Consider the following 22,736-nt stretch of genomic DNA (forward strand, 5'->3'; position numbering starts at 1 on the left):
ACCGTATTCCAAAAACGCATTCCACCCTTGTATACGTCCTTTGTATTATATAATGAAATCTTTCAGTGAAAAAAAAAAAAAAAAAAAAAAAAAAAGGAATTCACAAACTGATAACGTGTTGCATGGACCAAAGTCAAGCGTATGATTAAGGGTTCAGATGGAAAAAAATATCATGGTCGTGTCAATTTCCAAACGCGCTATTTTGACAATTTCAAAACGCGCTACAACAGATAAATTGCATTAGGGCTTTTTGTTTTCCTTTAACTCCCGGCTCAGAAAAATGTGGGACCTGCCCAATTAAAAATAACCTTTATATCTTAGATCATTTCCAATGTACTTCTTTATTTTTATCTCTATCTCTATAATAGAGATGAGTTTTCTCTATTTTTACTCCAATGTATACTTCTATTTCTTCCTCTAAATTTTTTTAACTCTATTTATAGAGGAAAAAATAGAGATCCTCTATATATAGAGCAAAAAATAGAGATATCTAATTTAGAGGTGAGAATAGAGGTGGATTGAAATATATTTGCCTCTATAATAGAGTTTAGAGACAAATATAGAGGTGGGTTGGAGATGCTCTTATACATTTGTTTAGATTTGGACCTTTTTTATATTTTCAAGAAAATAGGACCCTAATTGCTTTAAAAAATGACTTAAAAAAAGTGGATCCTGTACAAATGCACTGTTGGCACACCCTCTAAACCGGGCATGGCGGCCTGCCATAGATAAGCTCAATTATTTGAATTCAATACGTGATATTTGGATGCATTTCTAAGTTATGACATGTAGTGATCTCACCATGTGATTTCTAATTATTTATTCAGTTTTTTTTTTTGATAATAATTATTTGTTAAGTTGTTGTTTCATTTATGTGTGATACTAGGAATACATTAAAAAATTTCGTATTGATACCACAATGAGATTTTTCAAATACTTTCTTACCCAAATTTATGATTAAAGTTGAAGTTTTCAAACCCATGCAAAGATAAGGAAAAAAGAAGATGACTAAGAAAGTCAACACCCGCGAATTCCATGCATTGACTTATACATATCACCAACAATGGTGAGAAGTGAGAACGACCTTGTATATAATCTCTGCCTTTAGAACAACAAAAAAAAAAAATTAATAAAATATTGTCTATTTATTCATACTTGAAAAGAACAACAAATTTGTAATCTCTTTATACTGATAGACATTAGACAGAAGAGAAAGAGCAAAGAAAAAATGAGTTTCAAGTTCATTCTAATAACTATGCTTATACTTTTATGCATCGCATCTTCCAATTCGACCATCACTCCATTTTCTAGAAACCGAAAAATTAGTAAGTTTTTATATATAGTTTGATTCATGCATAAGTCCAAACATTGTAATGTTCAGTTAAGAAAATAATGTTCATAATCAGTTTTATATGTGTTACAAGTCGTTGAAGAAGGTGGAAAGATTCACATACACAAGGGAAAGAAGATCACAGTAAAACCCAGCCGTTCACCTCCTGCAAAAGGCACTAAAAATTACACAACATAGTTGCAATTGCTCTATATGTCAATCATTAATTTAGGGCATTTTGGCCCATTATACGAATATGTTATTCAATAGATGTAGCCATATACGTAGTGATACTTAGAAGATTCAATTGTGATTGATTTTGCTTATACCGTTGTCCTCCGGAATATACAGATCTGCATATATGATATTAAGAGCTTCTAGCCATATATGTAGATGGTTTATTTATTTTTTGCTAAATGAGTAAATATCATATAGAAACTGCATATATGATATTAAGAGCTTCTAATTGGTGCTAATGGCTTAATGCTAATCAAATCTGGTTTAAATTCCATTTTTAATCGTTTTTTTTGGATTTTCGTTTGGCATTTATATTGATTTTTTCAAAAGATATTGGTATTTAATATTCTTTTGCTTTATATTTTCATTTAAAATTATATATATATATATATATATATATATATATATATATATCACTAGGAAAGTAGTACAATATAAAAAAAATATTGGAATAAAACAAACGTGTGGTGTCACGATTAAAGAGTCCTTCTACCATATATGGAAGAGATTATCGTCTTGAGAAGATAAAATTACAATAGCAGAAAGAGTATGCTGGGAGGAAAGCGAGCAACATAGCCGGGATTACAAGTAATGACATACTGCATTGGACGTGAAAAGCGCGGTTGGGAATGCTATTAACAAGACCACAATAGTGATGAAAATATATAGTGCATTCACCCCATACCAAATTTTTGGGCTATGACATAAGCTAATCATCTAAAGAGTATCGAGCAATGGGAATGCTGAGAAATATGGGAACATAAGTACAATGAGCAAAAAAAAAAGAGGGTATCCGCGGTAATGAAAACCCAAAAACGGTAATTTAGGATATATATGAAAATGGTAAGATGGCTTGGAAAGTAGTTATTGCAATGAGAGCCGTTACAAAGTTATTTGCTTGATTGTAAAAAAGCCCAAAACAAATTGTAAATATATATTGGAATGTATATTACTATAGAAGTAAAATATGGTGAACCAAACCATACAATCAATATATATGTCCCAATTTGAATGTTGAAAAACTAAGCCTTTGATCTATACATACATAACTCATCCAATCTCTTACTCTACATATATATGCACATATGACATATTGATTGCTCGAATAATTACCTGATACATTTAACCGCAAGATAGTATATACAGGGTTGATGCACAAGAACTAATGGTATACTAATAATTTCCGAGACTCGTTCTTACCCAAAGCGGAAAGGTTTTTTAGTTTTTATGAATGTAAATAAAAATGTGAAGGACATAATGATTGAAATTATATAATAAAAAAACATTGGGCCATATATGAAACAAGGAATTCAACAATAAAGAATTGTTCTCGAACATGAAAAAAAAAGATTAGAATAATTCTCTATCAAGACATTAGTCACTAAATTTGATTACTCGATTACTAAACCTTCATTTGTAATTTCCTAGTCAAATTCGCATTATCAACAAGTTCATTTGGTTCACAATGCATTCTAATATCAACTTTCGTAATGATCAATCCTATTCTAGCATTAAGAACATGCGAATCAAAGAAACCAAGGATAGAGAATTCCTAATGACAATCAAATCATCAAACCATTGAATCTCCTACTTAGAACCCTAAACCCGAACTACTCACACACGAGATAACAAAAATCAGTGAAGAAAACATGGTGAAATTGTAGAAATAACAAGAAAAGATTTAGAAATCTTCTCCAAGTGTCAAGATGATGGATTCATTTTTTCAAAGTTGCTTACAAAACAAAGAACAAAGTTTAGAACTGAAAAATATCAAAGATAATCTGTAAAAAGTCGAGCATAAGGTTTCAAAACAATAGGAGACAAGCCGAACCAGATCTGGAGTGAATCAAGTCATATTTGGGCCAAAAATACGTCCGGGGAGGGACCGAACGATCCCAAGGAGGACCGGTCAATGAAGCAGTGTGTGGAACTGATTCTCGTCCGTTAGGGAAGGAGATTGATCAGTCCACAAACTCTCTGATACCAAACTCTGCAACTGCTTTAATTGCTCGTCATAAGGACTTATCTTGACTAAATCGGGTATAACTCTTGAATGCACCATTATATTTCCTTACAATTAATTGGAAATAAATGTTAACATCTTCATCAAGCTTGTGTCAAAAGTTCAGAAACGCCTAACACTTCTAAACTAATTTGCATCTCCAAATATGTGTCTATATCTCAAAACGGCTCGTTTTCCTCTAAAGAATTAAAAAATGTAGAATCTCAATAAAGGACTACTTTGACTCTATAAAAGATATGATATAAGACAGAAAACAATGACTCAAAACCGATAAAAACGCAATATATCACATACAACTATATAAGACGTATACATGTATAGTCATTAGAGAGGTATTAACTACTATATTAAACAATATTGGATTAGAACCAACGTGTGGTGTCACGATTGAAGAGTCCTTTACCATATGTCGAAGATATCATCGTCTTTAGAAGAGGAAATTGCAACAGCAGAAAGAGTACAGCTGGGAGGAAAGTGAGTGACATAGCCGGGATTACAAGCAATGGCATACTGTATAACGACATGAAAAGTGCGGTTGTGAATGCTACTAACAAGGCTGCAATAGAGATGAAAAGAGTGCATAAACCCCATATCAACTTTTTGGGCAGTGACATAAGGAAATCATCGAAAGAGTATCGGGCAGTGAGGATGCTGAGGAATATAAGAACAGAAGTGCAAGACGCAAAAAAGGAGAGAGTATCCGCGATAATGAAAATCATAAAACGGTCATCTCGGATATGGATAGGGTCTCCGGAGGTGTCATTGGTGCCACCGGGAACAGTGAAAATGGCTTGGAAAGTGACCGTCGCAATGAGAGCCGCGACAAAGCTATTTGCAGCCGCAGTCTCTTTCATCCACTTCTCCCCTTTGACTCGCATCTCTCTATGAGAGTTTTCGAATATTTCACGCGGCATTTGGCCATTTTTGTTTTTCCTAGCCAATTCATTATCTGGTACCATGCTCTCTATTTCCTGCACACAAATTAAAGACAAGTATTGCTTTTGTTATTTTAGTTTCAATAAACGAAATCTAGTGTTCCCATGTAAATTACGCAGCTGTCTTCAATCTTAAGATAGATCTTCGGCCTCAAGAAAAGGGTAATCACCATTCACCAGGGCGACCAGCAAAGAGAGCATACTGCTTTAGGCAACTTGTTAACACTCAAAGTATTACTACATAGCACTTAAACCTCGAAAGAATTTCACTAACACTATAAACCACCAAGATAATTTTACTAACACTTTAAGCCTCCAAACTAACTATTCTCTTTGTCTCGCCATAAAAAATGATAGAAAATTTAATTTCTATTTGTTTAATATACATTTCTTTAATTTAAGGAAAAATCACATTTTTAACTTTCAAAGTTTCACTGGGTAGCACTTTAAACCTCGGTAGAATTCCACTAACACTAGAAACCACTAAAATAATTTTAATAATACTTTAAACCTCCAAACTAGCTTTCATATTTGCACGGCCATAAAATATGATGAAATAATTAATAATAAATAGTAAAATTAATTTTTTAAAATTAACTTAAATAAATGTATATTACAAATAGAAATTGAATTTTTTATTATTATTTTTATGGCGGGACAAACAGAAAAGCTAGTTTGGAGGCTTAAAGTGTTGGTAAAATTATCTTGGTGGTTTATAGTATTAGTAAAATTCTTTCGAGATTTAAAGTGTTACCCAGTAACACTTTGAAGGTTAAAAATGTGTTTTTCTCTTTAATTTAATATAAATTTAAATTATTTTTTTTACTATTTGCTAATTTCTTTATGCTTCCTAAATATACAGACCGGCCCTGGTGATCAGTATTTGAATATTTTTTGGTGACTCACAAAAAAAAAGTTACCTTGAACCATTGGAGTTCTCTTTGCATTTGAAGAGCAGGACCCGCGACCTTAGAGAGTTCATCAAGCGGGGATATCTCTCCGGCAATATGGAGAATCCAATTGCATTTATGATCGTACCATGATATCAACATGTTCTTCCTATCATCCAAGCCATAGATGAGATCAAATATCTTCTCTTTCCTAAACTCGACAGCCAGTTGAAAGATGTTTCTCCTAGATTCACCATAATTGGTCATAAGAAGTTCCGAATTTGATTTGATCATCCCGACAATAAACTCCTTGTTTCCGTGACTCACGGCTCGAATAATTGCTTCATGGACTGCATTAGTCCAACCATCGTCTTTGTCCATGATCGAAACTTCTCTGAACATGGCTTGTAGAAAGCTTTGAGCATAACAATGATTCTCCTTTTGTTCATATATCCATTCGATTCCTATATCAAACAAACATATTGTATAAGATCTTTATACGTTGGTTCTCGTTTTTGTTTCTTTCTCTCTGTTTTTTTTTTTGTCGTCATTTAGGGATAAGGTTATCCATCTTGTCCGAAAAACAATTTTTATATGAAAATTCTAGTTATTTTATAAAATTATGATACTTTTATCAGTTTTTTATATCGTACATAGTAAACTTACCAAACCATTTGGGAAGGCTGTGAATCATCTTGTAAAGCAAATCTGAGCACGTACAAATAGAGAGAAACAATTAGAAGCTTCAAGAAATGTATACACACCTACTTTTTCTTTTATTTGTGTTAGGCGGTTGAATTTACAATTTCCAAAAGGATGTTTTTGATAAAGACATACTATATTGTAGTTTTTTCTTAAGTTAAAAGAATTTGATTGCAATCTATGTAGAAATGTTTTAAAACATGAAGATTGACATACTTTGATTTGGGTTTGAAAGTGAAGTCTTTGGATCAGTTCGTAGTTTTACTTCTATACCTGCATGCAGGCAAAAGTGGGAAATGTGGCTCTGATGACTACACACATGCATACATTATTTATGTGAACATATGAGTGTATATATAAGTATACGTACATGAGTAGATCAGGCCTTGCCAAAATGAAAGTTCACAGCCGCTTCGAAAGAAGTCAGGCTTCGATGCCAAAAGACCTAGCGGTGTTGATTCTAGACATCGATGTTGAGTCACCGCAAGACGTGGACGGACTTCAAAGATGTGTTAGGCAATATCTAACGAACGTAAGAGTGAGTTATAGAGATTTCTTGGCATTTAAGATTTAATAGCTTGAAGACCAAGAAACTTACCGAGAATTCCATTGAATATGGCATAGTGAGAGAGATAGATAGCCCAAAATCCTTTACCCGAGAGTAAAAAGGAGAGAGAGGTTCTATAATAAAGAAAGCGAGTCATTTCCTTGTGTCCTGCATTAGCAGCCCTAAGAACGGGTATGACACGCCCTAATCGGCTTGGGATCTCAGTTAAATTAGGGCATTTTTCGACTAAGGCCTCAGCGATACCCAAATTCCCGGTCATAGCGGCGATTAAAAGAGGTGTGAGGGGAGAATGGGATTCCGTTTCCGTGGGTATCAACATTTGTTCAGGTGTCATTCGTTGTAATAGCTCCTTGACGATTTCTAGTTGTCCACAACTACAAGCTTTGAGCAATGGTGTCTCTAGGGTGTCTATCCATGAATTCAAAGCTTCTGGATTGTTGTCTAGGAAGTCCCTTACACGCTCCAAGTTCCCATGGCTTATTGCTTGTGATAGAGGTAAATACTTGGAATATCCATTCCTCATATTCTCTGCAAAACAAAAGAAAAGAAATTACTAGAATCATTTTGAGATTTATTTATACCATAAAAATTTACAAGCTAGCATATCTAATGGTTAGTTTTAATAATTTTTTGGATTACCAAGAAATTTTGAACTTTTGACTCCTAACTCTTGGGACCAGAGTATGTATATCTTCCCGGTTTTGTTTTTAAGTGTCTTCCCGGGACTAGAATGGAATACAACGTAAGCAATTCAGCACTATACCGGTTAGAGATGAAAATAGCAATTATAATAATCGGTTAGAGATGAATATAGCAATTATAATAAGTTTGACTAACTACGTTTGAATTTTTTCGACGATCTTGATCCTTGAACATGCTAAAGCTACAAATTAAGTCTTAACGGATATATCAAAAGTAAATCAAGAAGACAAGAACCGACCTGGTAATAGCGGAGACGATGAAACTTCCGGTCTAAATGGAGTTTTCCGGTAGGTCGGGACGGTTGTTCCGGCTAACTCATCGACCGAACAATCCTGACCGTCCATTTCCTAATCCTCTTCCGCAGGCTTCTCTCGCATCCTTGTGACAAAGTCCTCTTTTCTTTCTTTCTCACAGTAAATGAGAAAAATTATGGACCACTCACGTCGCAATGAGTTCTTGGCTCAAGTCCTTAATTAATAAGTGAAATATCCACTTGTCTTTGTTCCTAATGACTGAAACTACTTGCACCAATGAGCATTTACGAATAAGAATTCGGTTAGTTATCAACATTTGTTTTTTTCACGTTTCTAATGTTTTTAAATTTTTACTTATTTGCATTTTGCAGCTCTTGTGGTAGACATATTGATGGATGAAGTTGGGAACGTTAGTCATTTCGTGCAAATATATATTTTAGCTCTCACAACTCTCAAAAAGTACTCCTACCTAAAGATGACTAATGTATTTTTAATTGATATGTATATTGTAATAAAGCGCTTTATTTTATATATTTCAATTTGTAATAGCCTATCTAATAAATAAAAAACATAGTTAAGTTTATATGTTGAAGTAGTATCTAGTCGGATTATACATATTGTAGTATGATTTATACATATATAGAATTTTTTTCTTATAAATATATGAATTTATAAATAAACTCACCAAATTTATAATCTTTTTTTTGGTGATAAAATTCTAATTAACTTTACAAATTATACATGATGAAGTTTGGTTTATATATGTTAAACATATACATGCTGTTACCGAATTAATATTTTGTAACCATATTAATACATATATTTGCTAGATTTATTTATGCATTACAAAAACACCTTCTGCATGTTGCGGCAGGATTTATACATTTATGCAAAGGTATTTCGACAAAAATTGACCTTTAAATTCTAAAAATAGAAGAAACCACTAGAACTCAAAATATCTAGTTAGTTAATCCAAAAATATATATCAAAAGTAGGATTTTTTTTTTTATCTTAATTGCTAAATTGTGGTAGTCGCCAAGAAAAATCTTCAAATTCTGGTAAAATTGGCACGTATGACAGAGTTTTGTTGTTGTCATAAATTCATGTTAAATCTTGCCTTGATGTTTGTAAAGTGTGTTGTTTAGAAGTTAAAACCGCGTTTTATAATTAACAATATTTTAAATTACAGCAAATAAACAAAACGAATTACTTCTTTTGGATGTTCATTATCTTTATAAATAACTTTTTCTTCATTTTTCTTAAATTTTTCATTAGCCTATAAGTTCACGGAAACAAAAGTTTTCAAGTAGTTGAAAATATAAATCTTATAAGTCTTTATATTACTTGTTGATATCAAAAGAAAAGGTGAAAATGAAGAAAATTACCAAAAAGCTATCGATGAAATACGTGAAGCTCCACAAGCAAAAAAAGCTCCGCCAAGACGGGTCCATGAAGTCAGAGGAAGACGGTGGAGAGCCTTTCCGGGAATCTCATTCGCCGGATAATGCGGAAAGTAATGAAACAAAGGAGACTCCTAAGGTTACAAAGATTATGGAGTCCATGCATCGTAAGCTAATGCTAAAAGATAAGGCAAATAAAAAGAAAATTCACGTGGACGGTCACGATCAATCCCAAATGTCTAAACGTTCGGTTAGGAATGGTGGCCGTGATCGCAAGGACCAGCTTGATGAAGACTCGGTTAGAAACACGAATCGTGATGGTACGGATCGTGATGAAGATTTGATTAGGGGTCGTGATCGTATGGAAGGTTCCATTAGGAACGGTACTCGTAATCGTGTGGACCAGCTCGAAGGTTCTAGCAAAAAGGGTCATATTTGTGAGCGTGAAGACAATAATACTATTAAAACAAGCGATCAAATAGATCAATCAGAAAGATCAACTAAAAGTCCTTCTGATTTTGCTTCAAAAAAAGATTATCTTGATTGGATTGAATACGTGGAAGGATCGAATCATCATTGTTTCGATCGATCGGAAGATTCCGGAAAACCTTATATAAGAGAGGATATCGATCATGACCAGATAAGCGTTGGAATATCAGAAGGATCCATAGAGGGGAACAATGATGAGAGCTTATTACTGAAGAGCTCTAAGTATAGAAAAAATGAGAAATTTGAAGATTCGAAAGGTTATAAGAAAGGAAAAGGTAGCAAGGCGAAAGATACATTGAAATGTCAAATAGTTGACTAAATGTTGAAATGGACTTTGGTCCCAACAAAATAAATGTTTCTTTCACATTTGTATTATATGATCATTGATCATTTAGTTAGTATGAACAATTACTATGTATAATCATTATTTTCAATGAAAATCGTGGTTTTTAATTACAAGCTCGAGGTTGTCCTGGTAGTGGTAATTTGGTCAACAAAGTATGGCTGATAGACTCCAAACTGAATCCAGAAACGATTACATTTTTCGACATCCCCCAGAGTTATGTCATGGATGCTTAGTGTTTCTTTGTTGGGTCCGGCCCTGCACCAATTTTGAAAAAACATTTGTATTGGCTCAAATTTTTGAGGCCCATTTTGTTGAGATTTTTTTTTTGTTTAGTTAGGCCTCAAAATTAAAAATCCCAAAATTAGCAAAACATAATTCAAAATTAACAAAAAATATTCCACAATTAGTAAAAAAGTATCGTAATTAACAAATAATATCCAGATTTTTTTTTCAAAATAATAAATAAAAATTATGAATATCTCATAATTTGTAAAAAAAAAAAAATAACAATTTTTAATTTTTTTAGAGGTCCTAATTTTTTTTCCATATTTAGCCTCAAATTTTACCGGACCGGTACTGTGTATATCTATATCATCTGGTTCATCTTTCATTTACTCATGAATGGAAATTCATGTCCCACCAAATAAAATGTGGTAAGGCGTCAACATTTTGGTTTTGCTGACAAAAACCACAACTGTGTGTATCATATCTTTTCTTTTTATAAGTCAAATGCAATATTTTGACCCAAAAATCAAGATTTCATTTTTTGGATAACTATTTAGTTAGGGGCCGTGGGTTCATCTATCAGAACGAATGCAGGAGCTTGACCATTAGACCAATTCGTTTTCTTGACAATATATATATATATATATATATTAACCGTTGTTGAACAAAAAAAAAACTGATTATTAAATTTCCAAAAAATATTGTTGAGATAATTTTCTGACTATAGAATCCTCAAAATCAATCTCAATATCGCAGAACACGTATTTCAGTAAATCAAGTAGATTTTTCTGAATTTCTTATAGATTTGATTAAGCTTCCATTAGGATGTTAGTCTTCTTCTTTCTTTTCGTTTTTTTTTATATAATGACTTACATCATACTTTTACAAAAAAAAAAATGATCCGCATATTAGTTTTTATTAGTTTTGAATCTTATGATAGATGATGATACAAATCTAGGGATGTATAATTGTAAAACAAAACTATTTTTCTTTAGTTGATAGGTGGTACACAACAACATTTGTTATTAATTGGAGGGTTCTTAATGCACATTAGAAATGTAGGATCTTCATCTGGACCTGTGCATAATGTTTTGCAGTCATTATCAGTTTTACAAGGACCTTTGTAGTGACATTTCTCTGGGAAAAAATATTTAAAAACTTAAAACAAAGAATATGAATTAACTCAATTTAAGTAGCATTATTTCTTATAGGTTTTTTCAACAGAGGAAGAAAATGTTACTAATTGGTTTAGCAATTAATTGGGAAGAAAGAAGACAAATAGTTAAGAGCAGAAAAGCAAGTTGAAATTTTTGTGCAGACATTATTAGCTCTGTAACTCTTTTTAGGTTAAGATTGTTTTTTGTTTTTCTTGATAAGTTTAGAGCAAATGGTCATCTCCCTTTGTATGCAAAATTTATATATAAAATGGCAATCGAATAACTAATGATGGTTTTGAAAATAATGACAAAAATGAGCAAACAATAAGCAAAACATAAACAAAACATAATAATATAGAGAACCGCAAAATCATCGACGACATAGCGAAATTGGCCATTCACTACTGCGCCAAGGAACTCACACAGAGACCAGAGATGAGGTAGTTGTTTCGACACTTACCTCACTCACTGACATTGGACAGTGGAAGCCCAGTGAAATCGAAGAAGACAACGACAGGAACGACACAATTATATCAGAATATCTAAAGAGATGGAAGAAGCAAGAGATGGAGGGAATCAGCAGCATTATTGTGGTTTGATGAAGCTTCTTTCAATATGTAGTGTGATGTAGAAGTTTAAGTTCATTTGTATAGTAGATGTTTAAGTTCATTTGACCTGAATACGATTAAGTTCAAAGTCTAACCTCTTAGTCCCGATCTGTTTCAACTAATTTTGTGGTTTCTTAGCAATGTGAAGCAGGGATTCTTTATCGTACCCGTTATAGCTTTGTTATGTCTCAATTTTTCCTTTGATTTCGCTTTATTCAAGGGTTTAGAGTCTCAATTTCGCTTTGTTGTGTCTCAATTCTTCTTTTGATTTCGCTTCAATTTAGGGCTTAGAGTCTCAATTTCGCTTCAAGTTAGAGTCTCTGTTTCATGAGAAAAACACTTTTTTTTTTATGAAGCATTGAAAATTCCTAGATTCATTATGTGTTCTGACTAGGCCCGGCCCTGTACCAATTTGTAGGAAACATGTATTGGGCCTCATATTTTTGAGCCCCATTTTTGTGAAGATTTTTTTTTTTTTAAGCTCCATAATTAGTAAAATAGGCCTCAAAATTAGTAAAATAGACTTCAAAATAAACAAAAATACCCCATAATTAATAAAAAGGCCTCATAATTAGCAAAAAAAGTCCTATAATTTAGAAAACAATGTCCAAAAATTAAGAAAAATTGTTAAATAAAAATTATAAATACTCCATAATTAGCAAAAAAAAAAATTAGCAGCTTTTACTTTTAAAAAAACTCTAAAATTTTATTTTCGTATTTGGTCCCCGATGTTACCGGACCGGCCACGGCCTTACTCTCCAAGTTTTGCTTTGCAAGATACTTTTGTGCATGGGCATGGCTTGTCACTTGTGTCGTGGACCTTGTCTTCACACATTTCCTCAATATGCTATTCCAATCTCAGTATATTCTTTAGTCCTTCCAGAATTAATCTGAAAGTTTATTGAATTAATGTCCATAACCGAGATCCTTGTTATCATTTAAAGGTCAAAAACAACGAACGTTCTATTAAAATGCTCACAATACATTTATTAATAATCATCTATATTTAGCAAAAAAGTAATATATATATATATATATATATATATATATATATATATATATATATATATATATATTTATATATATATATTTATATATATTCTTTAACCAACAATCCCCTAATTCCACTTGATTGGTTCTCCCGCAACCAGCCGCAAAAAGTGATATAAGCATAAATTTATAAATATCAAGAGATTTAACAAAATTTTGTAGGCCAAGTTAGGTTCGTCCCAAACGGCTAAATTGCTTGTTCATGCTCACCAAGATGCCAACATAAACAACATATTTCCACAATGAACAAATTCAACCATCCGGTATTTCCCGAAAATACATTTTAAATAAATAAATAAATGTTGGAAACAAAATAATATTTAAAATCTTTAATATTCAAACTAATTCACGATTTATAGAAGAAAAAAATATTAATGATTTGAATATTGAAATATTTTATAAATCTATTAAGAAAAAAGCATGTATTATAAGACTATGTAGTAATTGAAAGTTACTACTAGTATGGGTAACACATAAAAAATAAGAAACAAAAAGAAAACGAATCAACTTATAAATGGATAATTTAAGATAAAATCATAAAAGTAAGGTAAAAAAGGACCAAATCTAATGAAGACTGAGAGAAATAGAGGGAAACAAACAAAAGAGTGGCAACGGCTATTTCGTAGTTACCAACTTATTTTGCTGTCCAATGCACAACTTGTTCTTACACCAAAAGTTGTGCTCTTTAAAACTCACATTTACTATACCAAAAAAAAAACACACCAAAATATATACAAATATAGCATAGTTTATCGAGTACATTTTATACTCTTTCCGTTACACAAACATTGTCGTTTTAAGTTTTCAATGCAGTTTTAAAAACTACTTTTTTTTATCATCACTATTTTAGCTTATTAATTAGAGATGTTATTATTTAGTATATTAATAAGGGATAAAAATGAAAATTTTATTTTTCTTAATTTGTGAATTCAGACGCATGTGACAACACAAGGTCTTGAAAGAATCACTAAAGAAATACCGCATCTAGAAGGCCGAAAAATGTTAGAATGATAACAAAGAGAGTATTTACAGAGGAAAGAAAAAAAAAGAGAGTATTTACATAATATTCAATACATGTTTCACACTAATTTACTCAAAATTAATCATCAAAAATATAAATATTAGTGATTAACAAAAAAAGGTAATTAAGACCCAAAGTTCTAGGCTTTTCTTGACAGTACCACTCTCTGACTGTATAACTCTCTCAATCTACTACAAGACCGTTAGATTTCATTTTTGACTATTTGAAATCACAAGATCAAATCTCCGCCGTCCATTCCACCGTTACCAATCTCTCTCTCTCTCTCTTTCGATATAATCAACAACTTTTTCTCAATGTTCTTTTTCTCCTCTCAGAAGCTTTACCCTATTTTCTCTCTACCTCCCACGCAATTTCTCTCATTCCTTTCTTTGTGGGTTTTACTTATTCTTCACAAAGTTAACATTGTTAGACTCAAAACTCATTCTTTTGCCCTTCCTCTGTTTCTCCTCTCTTTGGGTTTATCTTAGATTCTCAAAAAAGTCTGTCTCTTTCCATGGCTCCTCTTCTTCTCCTTTCTCTTTCTCTTTTAGCTCTTGCTTCAGCTTCTCCTTCTCCTCCAGCTGATGAAGGTGAGTTCTTATATCAAGATTCAATCTTGAGCTTTGAGTTCCAGATTCAATCTTTAAACCCAAATTCTAAAGTTTTAATTTTTGCATGTGTTACTGTTCTTCTAGAAACACAAATGTATTAAAGACACTTGAAAGCTCAAAGACAATATTTTTATATGTATTATTTGGTTTTTATCTATATGTTTGATTTGATTCATTGAGTGTGTTTGAGAGTGTGGTAGGTTATGATAATAAATGTCAGTATGTGTTTTGGCAGGTGGGCTTGTTTTTAAATGCTCACTAAGAAACAAGAATGGTGAATTTTATTGTCCCAAATATTTATTACAAGACTAATAATTTGACCAGAGAACAGTGTTTTTTTAGTAAAGTATATGAATCCAAATCTTGAGGTTTTAGGATTTTGATGTACCAAGAGAAAGTATAAATCTTTATGTTTAAATGTTATGTTGATGCTAATGGTTTTGTTGGAATCAATTTTTGTAGGTTCATATATTGGAGTTAACATAGGGACCGATCTTTCGGATATGCCTCATCCAACACAAGTTGTTTCTTTACTAAAAGCTCAACAAATTCGACATATCCGTTTATACGATGCTGATCCCGGGATGTTGATTGCTTTAGCAAACACTGGTATCAAAGTTATAATCTCAATTCCTAATGACCAACTTCTTGGTATTGGTCAATCCAATTCAACCGCAGCGAATTGGGTTAAACGTAATGTCATTGCACATTACCCTGCAACGACTATAACCGCGATTTCTGTTGGCTCTGAGGTTTTGACTAGTCTCTCTAATGCAGCACCTGTTCTTGTCAGTGCTATAAAGAATGTTCATGCTGCTTTACTTTCGTCGAATCTTGATCGGTTGATCAAAGTTTCTACTCCTTTATCCACTTCCTTGATTCTTGACCCTTTTCCTCCGTCACAAGCCTTCTTTAACCGCTCTTTGAATTCGGTTATAGTCCCGTTACTAAGCTTCTTGCAGTCTACAAACTCATACCTGATGATGAATGTGTATCCTTATTATGACTATATGCAATCAAACGGCGTGATTCCTCTAGACTACGCGCTCTTCAAACCGATTCCTCCAAACAAAGAAGCTGTTGATGCCAACACACTTGTTCGTTACTCAAACGCCTTTGATGCAATGGTTGATGCAACATATTTCGCAATGGCTTATTTGAACTTCACGAACATTCCGGTTTTGGTAACCGAATCAGGCTGGCCTTCGAAAGGCGAAACCAACGAGCCTGATGCTACACTCGATAACGCCAACACTTATAACAGCAATCTCATCAGACATGTTCTCAACAAGACGGGAACACCTAAGCGCCCGGGAATCGCTGTAAGTACTTACATTTACGAGCTCTACAACGAAGATATAAAAGCAGGATCTTTATCAGAGAAGAATTGGGGTTTGTTTAATGCAAATGGTGATCCGGTTTACGTACTTCGTTTGACTAACTCGGGCTCGGTTCTAGCTAACGATACAACGAACCAGACTTACTGTACTGCAAGAGAAGGTGCTGATCCAAAGATGCTTCAAGCTGCTCTTGATTGGGCTTGTGGTCCCGGGAAGATCGATTGCTCGCCTATTAAGCAAGGAGAGGCTTGTTATGAACCAGATAATGTGATTGCGCATGCTAACTACGCGTTTGATACTTATTATCATCAGACTGGGAATAATCCTGATGCTTGCAACTTCAATGGAGTTGCTAGTATCACCACCACAGATCCAAGTAAGAAACAACAAGCTGAATATGATTATTACATTACATTGTGTATTACTAATTTTTGTCAAAAAAGCTGATTTTTCTTGCTTGGTGGTTTCAATGCAGGTCATGGTACATGTGTGTTTGCTGGAAGGTAAATTATTCTGTTTCCTTTTGCCCTTTTTTTTTGGTAGATATGTTCAGTCTTGGTTTTGGTTAGGAAATGGATCGATTTGGTATGGTTTATTTTCGGTTAAGGTTGGAATTATATCGATTATCCGAATTGCACATTCATATTCATGGTGAAGTACCAAGTTTTTTTATGGTTTCATGTCCACTTCATATCCGGATTAAAAAGAACTACTTTGCGTAAATCGTGTTAGGATTCTTTTTTCAGTTTCAGATCAGTTAATTCAGATGGAACTCATATTGTAGAATCTTCACAAGTAGCAATTTTTAATCGGTGTTTTTCCTTGCAGTCGCGGTAATGGTAAAAACGGGACGTCTGTGAACATAACAGCGCCATCAGCAAATTCAACAACCTCGTCTGGAATACGGAGTGATTTGTATTACAGTCGGGGTATATGGAGCATTCTGACAGTGATGATTTTGAACGTTGCTAATATCTTGTGAAAAATCTTTCGGACAGAAGAATGTTTGTTTTGTTCGAGATAACTTTCTTAGATGGTGATTGGAGTTAGATTTCAGGCCGATTGTGTTGGATTCGATTTTGTACACAACAAAAACCAAGATAACATTCTAATGGTCCTTTTTCCCCCACTGTTCAATTAGTTTTATTTTCAAGACCAAGTGTTGCAACATTACTAGGCAGTTATCACGAATTTGGAGTAAAAATAATTTATAGCAGCTAGGAAACATATAACTCTAAACTTATACAATTAACAATTGACTAAAACATTATTTCGTATTTGATTGAGAGATGCAAAACGATTAATGGCGCAAGCAAAGACTAACAATAAAAGCTTTCTCATTTACATACTAAATCTCTTTAAACTTCATTAACCAAAGTGACTGTAAAAGTGAAGCAACAAAAGAAGAAAACAAAAGCAAAGTAGAGCCACCCTAAACGAAATCAAACCAAACCAGAGACTTTGGCACATCTGAGGTAATATATTAGTCAGAGACTAAGAATAAAAGAACACAAGAGTACATGACAAGAAGCGTAGTCTTGTTTCTGCTTAAGAGATGTTCATTGCTTCAGCATGATAGCTTTCGAGATCTTTGTCCAGGTCTGCAGCAGACTTCTCCACCGCCTTCTTTCCACCTCGGCCGCTTTTATTCCCTCTGCCACCAGTATTACCTCGGCCTCTACCACGGAACCCGCCTCGACCACCTTTCACAACTCCTTGTTGGTTTTGCTGGCTGCCAGACATAAACAATATGATATGATAAGATGATAAAACCGATGATCTGCTCATATAAATGCGAGCTCAAACTCTTTGACACTTACATTGGAAGGTGTCTCCCAGAAGGACCTGAACCTCTTCCTCTTCCTACTCTCCCACCTCTAATTCCTTGTCTGAAAGAATCAGTGACTCGTCAATACATTCACTTCAGCGCATAAACTCAAATTATTCTCTTGTAAAAAAACAGACCAAGAGATGGCAACATACCCAATGAAAACACTCCTCTTCATCCTTCCATTCAATCCAGTCACATTAACACGAGCTGCAACAGGAGCAGCCTCAGCACTTCCACCCAAAATCTCCAGTCTCATAGGCCTTCCATCCAAGAGTACATTGTTGTATTTCCTCATAGCTTGTAATGCATCACTTCTTCTCATATACACAACTTCAGCCGATCCCTGTATGACACAGAACATCAGATACCAAATATTACAGCACCACGGTAATGAGCGGAATAAACCATAGCAAAAAGGAAACAGAACTTACACTTGGACGCCCATTTTTGTCATAGTGAATTGCATATCTTTTCAGCTCTCCAATCTCAGTATAGAGTTCCTAGATTCCATAAGGATATTACAAACTAACTTCAGAAATCTCCACAGAACCAAAACAACAGAAGCACTGGAACATAGATGTTAGGCTATACCCTTATATCTTCGTTTGTCACTCCCTGATCAAGGTTGGTAATATAAACTGTGGTTCCGACTTCCACTCCCGATACCCCAACAGCTCTCAGGCTTTCTTCAAGCAAATCATTCTGATTCTGCCATGGCAAGCTCCTCTTCCTGCGGGCAAGCTAGTCCAGTAGAACAGATCAAGTCAGCGAAAAGGATCTGTAGAATCTTGAAGCCACGCATTAATCAACAAATTTCTTTTAAGATGAGAAACCACCAATTTGCCTGAAAGTACTAAACCAGTCAAGGTAAAGAGCTCCAGGACGTAGTAGTAAAGAACCATCGAAGGAGAAACCAAATGAAATGGGCGGAAACATGCAATTTTGACCAACTTCATATGAATCACACTGGCGCTATCAGTCAGTCTCTGATGCCAAAAACAAATTCCTTGTAGCAAGGAAATAAAAAAACTGAGACTGCCATCAAACTCCGAAGAAATTCCAGATGTAGCAAGAGGCCAATCATGAACTTCATGCATTGTGCATATACCCCCACGTAAAGAGATAAACGATCAAGGATCATATTTACTATTAAGTGAAATTTCTGAACTTCCCCCCTAAACACCGCAAGACTGCACATACTAGGCAGGCCTTTCCCCGTGTTGCTTAAAAGAACAACACCAGATAACCCTATGTGGACTACTTAGCTTACTGGAGCTCTTTAGTGACACTATCAACAAAAACTTCTCCGCATCTATACATGCCTGTTGAAGTCCCCAGAAATTAAACCATATAAACGACTAAGTACACCGACACTGCAGGTCTAAGAGAAATCGTCTCCATAAACTACAAGATGTTAGAAGATCCTTGTAATCTGTGTTTCAGGAATGATACAGTATCCTTCCAGAATCCAGACGAAGTTTTTGAGTGCTAAAAAAATGTGTACGAGAGCATCAATCTTTTAAGTTCTAGCATGATTCCGAAACGCTTCGGTATTTGGTGGCACAGAAACACATAGAACATCCCAGATTATGAGCTTGCCTTGTTTATCGAGAAGGAGGAAGATGGCCGAGCATTAACAGCAAGAGGACCTCTACGAACAGGTCCACCTCCTCTTCCAGCTCCTACAACACCATTAGGTCCACCACGTCCACGTCCACGGCGCGAAACTCCTTTACCTCCAGATCTTGCAGCTGCAGACCTTGCAGACTTACTCTTCTTGACAATTTCATCAAGAGTCATATTCAAAGCGTCTGACATCTTCAATCCAATAAAATCAAACTGGCCTATTTTGATACCTGAACAAATTAGGGTAAAGACAATAACAATTAGCCTCAAATACACAAATCAAGAACCTCACCGGATTAAACGATGAATCACTGATTAGTGGAACATATGAATCAACGGATTCCTAAAACCTAGAACACGATTGTCATAAACGATACCGAGAAAACAAAAAATCACTGCAAAGAAATTGACGAAGACTCGTAATCGCATCTCAGAAACATGGCTCAAAGCTCTAGATCTAGATTCGTAATCGAGAAAGTGAAAAATAATCGAAAACAATCGGAAAAATTATACGCGAAATCATCTAAAGAAGATGAATCAGGAATCGAAACTTTACCAGATTAGGGAAACAAGGCAGATCGGAGAAGATCGAGAGATCGGCGTTTAGGGTTTTTGAGGAAGCTTTTGGGGATTTTTTTCTTGTAACCTTTTTTCTTTGAGAATTTGATGATGGAAGGGGAAAAATAGCTTGTGATTGTTAATGGAGAGGAAAAGGATTTTATATATAGTTCTAGGTCAGCGGGGTAAATTTGTAAATTAACTTGATTTAGGGGGCGTTTTGCATCTTTTATCAAAATTAGACAATTACCAAAAAAAAAAACAAAAGGAAAGATTGCCAGCTAATGCGTTTCCGCGTTTAGTTAAAAATAGTTTATAAGATAAAGACTATACTTTTCTAAAATATCAAAAATGCCCCAGAATGTTTTTTTATTCTAATCGAAGTTTGATACTACTACAGTCGGGAAAACAGCCAAAATCAACCTATTCTATTTGCAGGCAACATTTTTTCAACCCGAATTCTAAACGGCGTAGTTTAGTATTCGTTATTAAAACAAAGAACCAACAATTGTTAAACGTCATTGTTGTGTCCAGCCCAAATGCCACGTGGTCGCCAAGGTGTCGCTGATTCAGCATAAATTAACGGTCTCTTGACGCCGTCAAGAAAGATGTTAAAATTGGCTAATAGTTACAGAGTGCGTTTGTAATTTGAATTTTTTTTAAGTTTGGATTGATAAATACAGGGGTTTGAGTTCGGATTGAAAAATGCCGCTTGTAAATAGTTTGGGTTGATTTTGGCTGTTTTTTTATATTACCATTAATATGCAATTTATAACATAAGAATTCCCAATTTAATAAACAAATTGCGTTATCGCTGAAACATTATGAAAATGAGTTGGCCTTTAAAAATTCCGGTTCTTGAATTTTTTGTTTTTCCAAAAAAAAATTCTCGAAAATCAATTTTTACATAATATTTTGGTTTTTATTTTTGAGAATAAATCGTTTTTGATAAATTAACTGTAAGACATAATTTGAGGATTTTATTATCAAACACATACGACACAGAATTTGAATTTCCCAAATAATGAGTGTAGTTCTCACCTGATTTCTAGTGTTCCTTAATCTCTCGGTTTCAAAACTCTTGAAAGTTGGTTCTATTTACTTTTATTCAAAGGTTAATGAGTTTTTGAAAACCGTACTATGAAAGAAGATGTTGGTTAGTGCGAATAAGGAGTGTGATGGGGACCATGGGGTTTACATCTTTACAGGAGTTCTCGGCACACGAGCACATATCACAATATATTCTGTTTCTATATATACCAGGTTATGAACCCGCGATATCGCGGAGAAACTCATTTTCAACAAATATATTTTATTACGTTTATGTATTAAATTATTATTATAATATATTCAAATAATTGAATTATTATATAAAATTAACTATGTCTTAAAGTTATATCGTAAATATTTTCTAAAGATATTAAAAAAAAATATGAATAAAAATGTAAAAAAAAAATTATGATTAAAAACACTTTTGAAACATTTTTTGTGACAAAATAGCTAACGAAGAGTTATAATATAGAGAGAAAACATTCTAGCGGGTCAAAACCAAAAAAAATATAAAAACACAACCAGAAAAATAACTGTCAACACAAAAAATAACCGTCAATATTTTAACGAAGAGTTGCGATAAAAAGACATAACCGAGAAAAAATAACCGTCGATATTTTAACGAAAAGTTGCGATAAAAAACACAACCGAAAAAAAATAACCGTCAATATTTTAACGAAAAGTTGCTATAAAAAGACACAACAAAAAAAATAAATGTCAACATTTTTACGAAAAGTTATGATAAAAAGACACATCAGAAAAAATAATTGTCAACGAAAAATGTAACCGTAAATATTTTAACGGAGAGTTGCGATAAAAAGACACAACCGACAAAAAATAACAGTCAATATTTAAACAAAAAATTGCGATAAAAAGACACAAACGGAAAAAAATAACCGTCAATATTTTAACGAAGAGTTGCGATAAAAAGACACAACCGAGAAAAATAACCGTCAATATTTTAACGGAAAGTTGCGATAGAAAGACACAACCGAGAAAAAGAAACCGACGATATTTTAACGGAAAGATACGATAAAAAGACAAAAACAAAAAAAGAAACTGTCAATATTTTAACTGAAAGTTACGATAAAAAGACATAACCAAAAAAATAACCATCAATGAAAAATTGTAACCGTAAATATTTTAACAAAGAGCTAAGACAAAAAGATACAACCGAGAAAAAATAACCGTTAATATTTTAACGAAAAGTTGCGATAAAAAGACACAAACGAGAAAAGTAATGTTAATATTTTAACGGAAAGTTGCGATAAAAAGACACAACCAAAAAAATAATCGTCAACGAAAAAAAGAACCGTCAATATTTTAACGAAGAGTTGCGATAAAAAGATACAAACGAATAAAGTAACAACCAATATTTTATCGGAAATTGCAATAAAAAGACACAACCGAAAAATAACAGTCAATATTTTAATGAAGAGTTGCGATAAAAAACATACCCGAAAAAATAACTGTTAATATTTTAACGGAAAGTTACGATAAAGAGACACAACCGTTCAGAAGTGCAAAATGCATTTATTGAGGTTGTTATTTTGGTTAATAAAGCCAATTTGATATGTTGTCTAATGGTTGATGTAAAAAAACTTCGTAGTATTACTAACTATACAAAAAATGCAATGAAATTATATAATGAAAAGACGTAACTTTAAATGAATAAATGCAACTATAAAGATATAACTGTAAACTGAAAAGATACGACTGTAATTGAACAAATATAACCGTAAATAATTCAACGAAAATTCAATAAAAAAAATAACCGATTTAA

The 22,736-nt window shown here is 33.5% G+C and overlaps 5 protein-coding genes across 8 annotated transcripts; 3 read left to right on the forward strand and 2 right to left on the reverse strand.

Moving 5' to 3' along the window:
* The first annotated feature begins 757 nt into the window (after nucleotides 1–757).
* Nucleotides 758–1,656, forward strand: LOC9324555. Its single transcript, XM_002886972.2, has 2 exons — nucleotides 758–1,325; nucleotides 1,425–1,656. The coding sequence occupies exons 1-2, from the start codon at nucleotides 1,229–1,231 to the stop codon at nucleotides 1,526–1,528; spliced, it is 201 nt and encodes a 66-aa protein (XP_002887018.1). The 5' UTR covers nucleotides 758–1,228; the 3' UTR covers nucleotides 1,529–1,656.
* On the reverse strand, nucleotides 1,359–7,896 carry LOC9323084. Of its 4 annotated transcripts, none has more exons than XM_021035519.1 (7): nucleotides 7,626–7,891; nucleotides 6,716–7,213; nucleotides 6,488–6,616; nucleotides 6,334–6,390; nucleotides 6,082–6,123; nucleotides 5,446–5,879; nucleotides 1,359–1,496 (listed from the first exon to the last, which is right to left on the reverse strand). In XM_021035519.1, the coding sequence occupies exons 1-7, from the start codon at nucleotides 7,729–7,731 to the stop codon at nucleotides 1,470–1,472; spliced, it is 1,293 nt and encodes a 430-aa protein (XP_020891178.1). In that variant the 5' UTR covers nucleotides 7,732–7,891; the 3' UTR covers nucleotides 1,359–1,469. The 4 variants fall into 4 exon arrangements, with proteins under 4 accessions (XP_020891178.1, XP_020891176.1, XP_020891177.1 ...); XM_021035517.1 differs by lacking the exon at nucleotides 1,359–1,496 and adding an exon at nucleotides 3,833–4,561 and having other exon boundaries at nucleotides 7,626–7,895; XM_021035520.1 differs by lacking the exon at nucleotides 1,359–1,496 and adding an exon at nucleotides 4,079–4,146.
* A 1,004-nt stretch (nucleotides 7,897–8,900) lies between these two features.
* Nucleotides 8,901–10,157, forward strand: LOC9324556. Its single transcript, XM_002886973.2, has one exon. It carries the CDS (start codon nucleotides 9,013–9,015, stop codon nucleotides 9,847–9,849), a length of 837 nt encoding a protein of 278 aa, XP_002887019.1. The 5' UTR covers nucleotides 8,901–9,012; the 3' UTR covers nucleotides 9,850–10,157.
* A 4,035-nt stretch (nucleotides 10,158–14,192) lies between these two features.
* Nucleotides 14,193–17,041, forward strand: LOC9323085 (glucan endo-1,3-beta-glucosidase 2). Its single transcript, XM_002886974.2, has 4 exons — nucleotides 14,193–14,527; nucleotides 15,011–16,264; nucleotides 16,364–16,391; nucleotides 16,717–17,041. Exons 1-4 carry the CDS (start codon nucleotides 14,452–14,454, stop codon nucleotides 16,868–16,870), a joined length of 1,512 nt encoding a protein of 503 aa, XP_002887020.1. The 5' UTR covers nucleotides 14,193–14,451; the 3' UTR covers nucleotides 16,871–17,041.
* A 166-nt stretch (nucleotides 17,042–17,207) lies between these two features.
* On the reverse strand, nucleotides 17,208–20,047 carry LOC9323086 (THO complex subunit 4C). The gene is made up of 7 exons (XM_021034525.1): nucleotides 19,902–20,047; nucleotides 19,319–19,575; nucleotides 18,311–18,460; nucleotides 18,151–18,219; nucleotides 17,872–18,062; nucleotides 17,709–17,777; nucleotides 17,208–17,620 (listed from the first exon to the last, which is right to left on the reverse strand). Exons 2-7 carry the CDS (start codon nucleotides 19,535–19,537, stop codon nucleotides 17,437–17,439), a joined length of 882 nt encoding a protein of 293 aa, XP_020890184.1. The 5' UTR covers nucleotides 19,538–19,575; nucleotides 19,902–20,047; the 3' UTR covers nucleotides 17,208–17,436.
* Between the last annotated feature and the right edge of the window lie 2,689 nt (nucleotides 20,048–22,736).

Source organism: Arabidopsis lyrata (assembly GCF_000004255.2).
Source record: "Arabidopsis lyrata subsp. lyrata unplaced genomic scaffold ARALYscaffold_2, whole genome shotgun sequence".
In the NCBI taxonomy this organism is placed as follows: Eukaryota; Viridiplantae; Streptophyta; class Magnoliopsida; order Brassicales; family Brassicaceae; genus Arabidopsis; species Arabidopsis lyrata.